This window comes from Poecilia reticulata, linkage group LG2, assembly GCF_000633615.1.
Source record: "Poecilia reticulata strain Guanapo linkage group LG2, Guppy_female_1.0+MT, whole genome shotgun sequence".
Classification (NCBI taxonomy): domain Eukaryota; kingdom Metazoa; phylum Chordata; class Actinopteri; order Cyprinodontiformes; family Poeciliidae; genus Poecilia; species Poecilia reticulata.
Window position 1 is genome coordinate 14,627,178 of NC_024332.1, and position 10,861 is coordinate 14,638,038.

The 10,861-nt window shown below is 40.3% G+C and overlaps 1 protein-coding gene across 1 annotated transcript in view; it reads left to right on the forward strand.

Moving 5' to 3' along the window:
- The window catches only part of trappc10 (trafficking protein particle complex subunit 10), a 28,197-nt gene extending 17,401 nt beyond the window's left edge, over window positions 1-10,796 (forward strand). The window contains exons 7-20 of the mRNA XM_008435438.1: window positions 288-364; window positions 522-613; window positions 902-1,042; window positions 1,343-1,452; window positions 1,939-2,471; window positions 3,209-3,350; window positions 4,215-4,373; window positions 5,030-5,259; window positions 5,655-5,755; window positions 6,542-6,665; window positions 6,890-7,054; window positions 7,194-7,374; window positions 8,386-8,580; window positions 9,206-10,796. Coding sequence (XP_008433660.1) covers window positions 288-364; window positions 522-613; window positions 902-1,042; window positions 1,343-1,452; window positions 1,939-2,471; window positions 3,209-3,350; window positions 4,215-4,373; window positions 5,030-5,259; window positions 5,655-5,755; window positions 6,542-6,665; window positions 6,890-7,054; window positions 7,194-7,374; window positions 8,386-8,580; window positions 9,206-9,453 — 2,498 coding nt within the window. The 3' untranslated portion in view covers window positions 9,454-10,796. The remainder of the gene's footprint in view (window positions 1-287; window positions 365-521; window positions 614-901; window positions 1,043-1,342; window positions 1,453-1,938; window positions 2,472-3,208; window positions 3,351-4,214; window positions 4,374-5,029; window positions 5,260-5,654; window positions 5,756-6,541; window positions 6,666-6,889; window positions 7,055-7,193; window positions 7,375-8,385; window positions 8,581-9,205) is intronic.
- The last annotated feature ends 65 nt before the right edge of the window (window positions 10,797-10,861 follow it).

Below are 10,861 nucleotides of genomic sequence, written 5' to 3' on the forward strand. Positions count from 1 at the left end.
TTTTTTTGATTTCCCTGTTAAGCTTATTTGTTGCTTCTAATTGGGACAGTTTTGTGAGCCTCCTTTAGATTCAGTCTAGCTGATTCGGGACAAGAGTTTGACTTCTTCTATTTATCTCTCCAGTTCATTGTTATTTTACCTTGGATATCAATAAAAAAAAAAAAAAAAAAGAAACAAGCTGTAGGAAAGCTTAATACCTGGTAAAAGAAATTAAATTAAAACCTGCTTGACTTTCTTTTAAATTGAAAAAAAATAACGCCGTTTCTCTCAAATGTCTTTATTCACAGTCAACAGCTTGCAGAGTCCTTACAAAAAGCTGAAAGAAGCCTTGTCATCCGTGGAGGCTTTCGAAAGGCACTATCTTGTAAGTCCGTCTCACTCTAACCTCTTGGTGTATTTCATTAGAAAATATTGCTCCGGTTGTCCCATCGATCTATTTTCTGATGTAACGTCCTTGAAACATTGGATCTAATTTTTTTCTCTCGTCTTTCCACCTCCTTGTTGGCTCTCTGTTGCATCAGGAACTTTCTCATGCTGCTATGGAAATGTACCAGGCCATCRGCCGGCTKCGGTCTGCCAGGCTGGTGGGGAAGAGCCTGGCTGAGTTCTACATGTAAGCAAGTTTGGGAGTAATGTAATGTACTCCAACTATGTAGATTGGTGTCYGTTTATACCTGAATACCAGAAAATGTAAAGTAAAGAGAGTACGTTTTTTATTTATTTTATTTTTTACCTAAATTAGTAGATTTGGTATTAATTATTCACTTAGTTATTGACTTAATTAAGCATTTTAGAGTATGAAAAAGTTTTTTTCAGACTGTTAATGATGTATTCTTTTCTACAATTAAAAAAAAAGGCGACTTGTTTTGTTGGTTTACCCGTCTTCGTGGGTCTTTGACAGGAGGAAGGGAGACCCTGAGCGGGCGGAAACTTTCCTGCAGGAAGCTCTGAAGTCGTACGTATCGGAGGGGTGGAGCCTTCCTGTGACGCACACCAGGAAGCAGATCGCCGAGTGTCAGAAACTGCTGGGCAGAACTGAAGAGTATCCTTGGCTAGCGACTAACGTCGGCTAAAACACACCACTWACATCTGCGTTTTTGGTAKTTCTATCAATTAGCATTAACAAATACCGTTCACTATTGACCCATGGAGGGAAAGCTTCCTTCACTATGTTTTATGATTTTATGTCTATTTGCAAGAGTAAATAATTATGCACATATAATTAACGGAAAAACAATTAGAAAAATTTTGCCGGGGTCATTAGAYGTAGAAAGATGACCTCTAAAAGCAGGTGTTTTTTTTTACATTTTTTTTTATGTGGTTTCCTTGACAACAACTGCAGCTACTTGCAAACCAGTGCCTTGTTGGCCGGTGACATGAATCTCTCCACGGAGGAGAGGAAGCACTTTTGTCAGGAAATTCTCACTTTTGCTGGCAGGTCCGGAAACCAATGTGAGTAATCAGTCATGATTTTGTAAGATATGAAAAATATTAAAGTGCATTGGTGTGTTTTTAATCAGTTTGTAGCAGGTCTGGTGCCTTTTATTTAAACATCTGTTTCTGCTTTGTTTTAACTTGGAATCTAATTAAATTAGTTTGTTAAACTCAGTTGAGTTTTCATTAATGTGTCATCCAGCGAACATGTCAGCATGTGTAAGCAGAAAGGCAAAGATAAGCAGTGAGGAAACAAATTAGTGAGATTTATAGTAGAGTTACTGCTAGAGGTGCAACGACCAATCAGCTTTGGTCAACTGCAAGAGATAAACCCCTGGTTTCTGCAAATGGACTGATTAAGGAACTGATGAAATGCAATGCAAAGAAAGAACTTCCCCTGCATGTATATCCTGAACAGGGCTCATTTCAGTGGAGCGCAATTATTCAAAAGTACAAAACTTTTTCCTTCTCCTCACTTGTATTTTCTTTCCCCATCTTCCGCAGCTCACAAAGTGACTCTCAGCATGAATGTCTTCGCTCAGCTAACGCGGCTACAGTTTCACCCGGCGGCCGCTTCGGTGCACTCCGGAGCCGTGCTGCAGGTGGAGCTCACTCTGAGGTGCCTGATGCCCGTCTCAGTGCGCATTCAGCAGCTGGCTGCTAGCATTCACTTTGACATTGATCACGGAGGGACTCTCGGGAGGTCCAAGGGGACGCTGAGGAACGCAAACCAAGGGACAATAGAGTTCAAACAGGGCAACTCGTCAGCAGGCCCGCCCTCTTCTGCGGCTGCTGGTCCCGCGCTAGAAATGGACGAGATTCAGGACCGGAGTCCCTCGGACAATTCTCTCAACTCCGTAGGAGTGGTGTGCAAAAACACCCACCTGATCATTCGCCGCCGCGAGAACGGCTCGCCGTCGGAGACGTCCAACTGTGTCAGCCCACCTGCTGTCGCCATGAAGGAAGGAGGACAGATGCTGAAGGTGCAGAATGTCACGTTAGAGCCCGGAAACAACAGCATCACCTTCACAGCACCTGTAAGAAGGTTTTTGTTCTTACTTTTTATTGTTGTCTTCTTTAAATTGTGTTAAATGTAAATTCATATGATAGAGTATTTACGCCAAGCTGCAAAAATAAATAAATCACTTATGAGAATACAGTCATTTTATGTAAATACACACGACAGAATATTGGGGCCAAGCTAAGAAAGACTTTTTAAAAAGTTTTTTTTACAAGAATAAAATCATAAAATTATGAAAACAAAGTAATATTCTGTGAAAAAAGTTGCACAAGCATTAAGTCATAATGTTACTAGAATAAAGTCATAACAATAYGAAAAGCTTTAGTAATACTACAAGAAAGAAGTCATAGTAATACAAGAATAAAGTCTTAATAATTTGAGAATAAAGTTGTAACATTATTAGAAAAAGTCATAATATTATGCAAAAAAAAAAGTTGCAATAATAATGAGGAATGTAGAGCAGCATAGTATTGGTTTCACATCAGCATCAAATTATTATCAGTTGCAGGATTGTTGGAAACAATTGTGCAAACTTGAAGAAAGAATCACATACGGCCCAAGCTGGTCAGGATTTCAAGAACTATCAAAATGTACAATATCAATAAAACAATTTTTTTCCCAAGTAATTTTATGACTTATAACATATTTTCATAAGAAAGAAAATCTTGATCAAAATGGGARATGCTCATCATTTTCTCTGTCCTCCACATTTTGCCCATTTATTCTCTGCTTTCCTTTGATTTTGCTCCACAGAGTGGACAGCCTGGTACTTACATGTTACGGCAGCTGTGCGCCACGGTGGGTGAAGTGCAGTTTGTGCTGTCTCATATCTACCCATCGGTCCGATATGAAGTATATTCTCAGGAGCCCCAGCTCACCGTGGAGCCACTTTCAGGTCTGAATTTATGTTGTATGAGTAAAATCTGCTACAAATAAAATCTGCTATAAACCCTGCTACATAAAAACAAACTACATGTTATCAAATAAATAGTTTATTTTYCTGAAACTTAAAACCAAACGGGTTGTAAAAAAGGTTAAAACATCATCCAAGTCAGTTTTTCTCAAACTGTGACCACCATCGGTAAGGGAACGCCCTCTAGTGGTCATCGAGGTACTGCATGTAAACGACCGTTTATTTGCCGTGACGTCAGCTCAAAGTGCSACGCTACAGCTAGCTTACCAAATGATTGTGTTAAAAGTAATAAGAAAACTGGAGTAAAACCGGGTTACTCAAAAGAAAAGCTGCAGATACCGGTGGAAAGAAAACACCAGGAATATTACATGATCAGAGGAAGCTAAGTGTTAGCTGCTGAGTGTTTCTGTGTCGTTCACTAGCTATTAGATTCCTTTGAACGGCTCCATGCAGTGAGAGGTAGGACTTGACTCRGTCAGAACTGTTCCTTGTTTTTAATGACTTTACTTTGTAATGAATGATACTCTGCTTACACGTCTACAGCTATTGTTGTTTTTATTTAATTAAATGATTAAATTAAATTAAATAGAATTAATAAATGCAATTGATAGAAATGGGTGGATTATTATTATATTTATTGGTGCAGAAAATTGTTTTTTGTTTCTGCTAAAGCAACTTAAGTCTCAGAAACACTGTCCTAAGTGAACAGGCTGCTTTAAAAATTCACATTCTGYAGAATGAAATGAACTCTAACTCACTAAAACGAGGYGTTTTGGTTCCACTGAGGCCAACAGCGTTCTGTCGTGTTGTYCTCTTGCTCACTGTGCTTCTGGTTTGTGTCTTCAGAGCCTCTGCTGGCCGGGATGCCTCAGTTGGTKAAATTCACCCTGCTGACGGGTCACTACACTKTGAAGAAAGGAGACGCTCTGCAGCTCAGCAACACGGAAACCATGCCCATCCTGCCGTCCTCCAGCTGCACGGCCCGCATCAGCAGCCCAGAGGCGGGTCAGTTACAACAGCCRCTCATCACTGATGCAGTCTAACATGTTCTTGGATTTGATTMGGTCTTTTTCAGCATCATACGAGATACATACGGGCGCTTGAAATCCTGGAAAATGCTTGAATTTCTGTTAGGTGGTTTCAAGGTTTGGAAAGTGCTTGATCTTGATATTCGGATCTSTGTAGTTGAAATAAAGGTTGTCATATTTTACATGTTAAGCTTATTGAAATAAGAGGATTTTTTTTTATTGTTTCGTACTTGGACCACTCGGGTGCATAGCATGTGTGTGAAAGACATTTCAAAACATAAAATTTTGCTTTATTTTAGTTTACTTTGTGCCTGCTCTGTAGAACACTWCAACAAGACATTATTATTAACGGTGATAAATTATACTGTTAATCATGACTTGAGACATACTGGTTTTTGTATTTATCTCCAAAGTGTGCTTGAATTTTACTTTGGGAAAACTGCATCAACCAAAGATAGATTTGATTTTTTTCTCTCTCTTCAATGTTTTTCAAATCAGGTTTTGTATTTACCGAGATAAAATTAGAGGATTTATTTATTTTTTTCCCTGAAGCTGTCGATTTTTTTTTTACAATTTTGTCAAACGTCCCTCACATTGTCACTCCTCCCTTTGTTTTTTTTATTTTTAAACCAGAGTTRGTGGGTGAAAGCGTCCTGTCCATCCAGTCGTCTGAAAAGGTGACGAGCATCAGCCTACCTCCCACCCCGCCCTACCACCTTCTGGAGTTCCAGCTCGAKGTTTTGTGCATCATCCCGTCCGGGTCTGAGCGGCCGGCCAACGAGAGGCTGACCAACGGGGAGGTGCGCCATCGACCTCGCAGCTACAGTCATCCTGACACACCCATGACCGCCATTGACCAAAGGGTGAGGAACACAACACTTTGTGTTTTTGTGTTTTCTAGCGCTCTGCAGCAGGAGTGGGATTTTTCTTTAAAGACATAAAGTTGCTGCTATGGCCTCCTAGTTGTTTCAGATTGAGAAACTGAATGGAKTATGCTCAAATTAACAAACCAGAGCAACGCTGATACCAGAGTTTCTTCTAGACGTKTGCAGCGGGTCGTTGGTAACRGAGATTAGAGTTCTGTGGGTGTTTTCTGATACCCGGTATTGCTWTAGCATTTAATCAGGAAATGTCTGTGACTCTGAGAAACYGAGTCGATCGAAACTGAGACAATGTAAAGTGGAAATAAAACGATGTAGGCTGAAACCAGTCGAGTTTTTTTTTGTTTTGTTTTTAACGGGGCAGTTTCTGYCCACAGATGTCTATCGACTGTCCGTGGTCGATCTACTCCACCCTGCTCACCCTTACCTTCTACATCCCCTTCAAGACCAAACACTCACTGCTTTCTGCTGGCAACAGGTGAGGCAGCACGATCGTAGAATAATCTGTCATCCAGATAAAAATGTTTATGGGATTATGTTTGGGCTGCAGCTAACGGTTGTTTTAGTATTTGATTATTCTATCYATTATTTGAGGATTAATTGGGTAACGATTCTGCAGATTTCTTACTTAATCCTTTTTTATACATCATTAGAACATGCAAATAAACAAATAATTCARTTATTTATTTAAAATAAGAAAATAAACAATGTATTGCCTAAAATACAAGAACATCATTCCTTTAGTGTAGGCTTGGCAAAGGATGCATCTGATGCTAAATAAATACTTGTTAAAAGCTCAGCTCTTGACTTATCAATACAGTGTAGGGCTGATCTAGTGGTTAATTTTTTGGATTAAACGATTAATAATTGGATGTGAAAGATGCTTTGTTGGACTTTTTTTTCTGAAGCAAACGAAGCTAAAACTTACACTAGGAGTTCTGGATAAAACGGATATACAGAAAGAAGATTTTGTTTTTTATTTCAAATGCAAAATGTTAATATTTTTGCACAGTTTTAACATGATTTCTGCTCTTATTATGTTTTTATTTTAGCAAATGGCCTGCTCTAGAGTTTTTAATACTTTTAATACTCCAGTTAGCAATTGATTCATGCTGCTGCCGCAGCTGCTGCTGCAATTGTTGTAATTGATTATTACAACAATTGATTAATCGTTTTAGCCCTAGATTATAATTAGGTAAAGTCAGCATTGAATTCTGCATTTTGCCTGGCCTTACCTTTACCTCTGTCCCCTGTGACTCCACAGAAAGTACATCCAGGTGTGTGTGCAGAACGTGTCAGACATGAACTTCACCCTGGCAGACATGAAACTGACAGAGAAGCAACACTCATCGTTGGAACTACAATCCTTTAACACTAAAACAAATCAGGTGAGAAAGAAGATTTTTGTTAGTTGTAAACAAGTTCAACTTTCCATATAAAGGCTGCAACACATGAGCCAAATTATCCTGGTAAGCCGAAAGCTCCATTCAGGCTTTTGAAGTGATCAGAAAGTCCTTTTTTGTGAAAGTATTTCCATAAGTGTCCGGGGATCAGAACCTGGACATGATTGACGGTGTACATCTGTTAATGGTGCTTTCTCCCCCCCCTCTAGCTTCTGTGCAGCAAGCACAGCGTGTTCTGCTTGTGGGAGGTGAGGTGGAAGGACGACCTACCCTCGTGTCTACAGTGTGTTTTCTCTGCCAACTTCAGTCCGCTTAACCAAGACAGCTCTGCCTTCAAACCGTTCCACTACCAGTTCCAGCTGGAGAGAGTCACTGTGAGTCACTGAAACATTTCTTCTACTTCTTTTTCTTCTTCCTCCTGTGGCCTGAACACTCGAGTAGTCCTGTCACTAATGTAAATAAAGACTGTAGAAAGAGAAAATGACGAGCCAGCCTCTTGTTTCCTGCTGTCAGACATTGTACAGCGTGAGAGCRGAGATCCTGCCCCCCGCAGGAGAGCAGCACTGCCGCTCCGGTCTGGTCTGCGAGCTGGAGGTGTGTATAACACGACTGACTGAGCCCTCAGAGGGAGAGGTAGCTGAGGACAGCAAGACCGACACGGATGGACTCAAAACCACCAAGCTTATGTATGAAGGTGAGTCGGCAGCAGCATGAATCGGATGATGGTGAATTAGCTTGGATTTCGCTTTTCTTTAACACTAAGCTGACGGTTGGATCTAAATTCAGGGCATGACACGCCTTCAAGGCTTTTATTCACACAGGACATTGCGAACCGAATATAATGTTCACTTTATGTTGGTCTGTCACATAAAATTCCCAATAAATATGCTGAAGTTTGAAGTGATTAGGGATTAAACTATTAGATTAATCGCGATTAATCGATTATTGGAATAATCGTCAGTTAATTTAACAATCGATTAATCGTTACCTTTGGTATAAAGACTCATAATTAAGGCCATCAGAGCAGTAAGTAAGCCAAAACTGAACAAAAAATATATTGATTTTGCATTTAAGATWAAAAMAAAAACKTTTCTTTTTTTTTTAAATATGTTTTACCCAGAACCCTTTATGTGGCATCATTTCAGCTTCACATGGTTCAAATCCTGCTAAAAATAATGGTAATAAAAAAATTAAGCACTTTTTGCTGTCCAACTATTAATCAGTAAATGCAAAAATTAATAAAATAATTTACAAATGATCAGTTGTACCCAATAAAAGGAAAGCTGCTATTGCATTTTAGGCATTAAAATATTTACATTTCTTTATTTAAAAGGGAATTGAATTATTTGTTTATTTGTACCTTGTGATGCATTTCTAATACCTAATATTGTATCAAAACAATTTGAGGTTGAAGACGTTGAAAATATCCATAGATTCTATCTGATCAATCATTCGAATTATCGATTGCTAAAATAATTAGTTGTAGCCCTACAGGGGATGATGACGCACAAAAAACGGCACACTAAAAATGTCTGCAAGCGACTAGATTCTGGGAATTGATCATTTAATGGTACAGATGATCTGATTAAATAAATCTCAAATTATACATCCATAAATAATAATATCGATAAACCCACCGCTGTATGGGGGAACATTTAAGATGCTGAAAACGTCGCTGAAAACTGCCGTGTGTTTGTGTCCGCAGTGGCCGACAGCAGCAGCAACTGGGCCGTGTGTGGGAAGAGTTCAGGGATGGTGCTGATGCCTCTCAGGGTCAACGCCACCCACAAGGTGCAGATCGAGGTCATGCCCCTGTTCGCAGGTCACCTGCCCTTCCCCAAAATCAAAGTCCTCAAGTACCTCCCTCACAACGCTGCGGCGGCCATCCAGCTGGACCCCGGTGAGACCCCACAGGAAGTAAAGCCTCTGTCACGCCAGACCGATCTGATCCATTTTATCGATTAATCACATTTTTAGGGTTTTCAAGATTAAATTTTTGGAAAATCTGGATTTTTTTATTTTTTTCCCCCCTTGCCAATGCACTCCTTGCCTTTGTATAGTTCAGAGTGATATCAGCTCATTTAAGACCTGTCATCTTGTCTTAAAGCTTCTGTTTTAAATTAGCTTTAAAGTAGAAGCTTCAAGCTTTGAATTCTGGTCATTTCTACAATAAAGTATTATGGCCAATATTTTTTTTAATTACAAGAATATAAATCATAACCAGAGTGATATTAGTCTTTATAGAAGTTAAAGTAGTAATTTTACTACTTTATTTGGTTTATTTTTCTGCAAAATAAAACATTAAGCAGAGGATTGTTGAGAATCTTGTGGAGTTATTACCTTTCCTTTACAGTTAAGGAAATACTTCTTCTTCTATCATTTAAAATCCAAACTCAGATCTATAATCGTCCAGCTCTAGTTATAATATMTATATATTTTTTTTTGACTGATTCAGCAGGAAGGATGTTGCTCACCCTCTGACTCGTGCTGACCCGTTTTTAATGTYCCCCTCTCCTCCTCTTCAGACAGCTGCGTGGAGAACGACAGCCTGTCCCTGCTGGACAAGGCGCTGGACGACCAGGGGGACACGGCGAGCATCCGCAGCCGCGGCAGCGTCCACTCGGTGGGCAGCAGCGACCAGCAGCAGCGGGGCGTGGCCATGCCGCGCCTGGAGCCCTTCAGCCCGGGACAGGTGTTCAACAGCAGCCACTCTCAGCAGGTCCTGGTGCTGCCCACCGCCGACGACCACATCATGGAGGTCAACGCCACATGACCCTGGGGGTGAAGACTCCTCCCTGTCATCTCTGGACGAACTCCTCTGAGCCTCCGGAGCTTGTCCGGGCCGGGGTCCGCGTCCAACGCCGCCGACGCGGACCCTCTCCCCCAGCCCTCTTTCCGTCTACGCATGAAACGTTCACTTCACTGGAAACACGATGGACTGCACAGTGAAGAGCCAACGGCACCCGACGACGAGTTGAAATGAAATCGTGCTCCTTTGCCATACTTTGTACATATCTCATTGAATGGATTTATAGATATAAATATATAAATATATATATGAACTGGAGAATCAAATCTGCGCCTGTCGTGCTATTTTGAACTGAAGGAAAACACTCCTGATTGTCTCATGTCGCACCAAAGCTCTCGATGTTTGTACGCCACGATCTGCTACTGAAGTACCGTCACGCCGAGTGGGCGTGGCCTGCTAGAAGTGACGTCCTGGACCTCTTTTTGGCTTTATGGGTGTGTGAGTGCCTCCATCGCTACAATTAAGTTAAAATATTTCTTTTCTCATCCTCGCTGACTCTTCTGCTCCATCATGTACCTTAAAGCGGGAGAATAAGATTAGGATTACGCCCCTGAGCGATCATTATGAGTAATAATAGTGAAGAGATGGCGCCTCATACTGAATATAAAAAAAAACACGTTGTGGAAGTTATGCAGTTAAATTTAGGTCCATTTTGAGTAAATACTGCTATATTTCTAGCTGATGTTCCATTAAAATAAGTCATTCTCATTTAACTAGTTACAATAAATGAGATTGGGAAAAAAAGCTCAATTTTGACTTTTAACAATATTTTAACAAATATTTCAAGTTCAATTTGTAGTGTTCAAAAGTTAGTCTTTTAATACCCCTGAGAATTYGGTGACRTTCTTTTTTTCTACTAAACTAAGCTAAAAATCAACTCAAGTCTCATTTAAACCCCATGAGAAAATAAGAAGCTTAGACTGATGAGGCGGTGTGTGTTTTTTCCTGCTTTGCTGTGGCTCTGTGTGTGTATGTGTGTGTGTGTGATCAGACTTCTACAGCGGGTCAGCCAGCAGGCAGTACAGTTGGTCTACATGTGCATATTTATTTGCTGTGTGCACACATGTGTCTCTGAACCTGTCCTATGCACACATGCTGCTGATCCGCCATGATCAAATGAGAGAAATTAGGAACTCTACCATTTGCTTTCTTTTTTTTTTTTTGGAAAGAATGAATGTCAGCGACCTCTGCCCTGCCCCTCGACCCTCTGCTGTATTCTGACCTCTGTACATACTGATCTGTACATAATGATTGAAATTAAAGAGAATCTTTGATGCCAACTGTACTAAAAACAAACACAGAATCGATTTTGGTTGGTTGGATGTATCGGAGTTGAAACGTTTTTAGAAAATTACATTTACATATTTAGGAA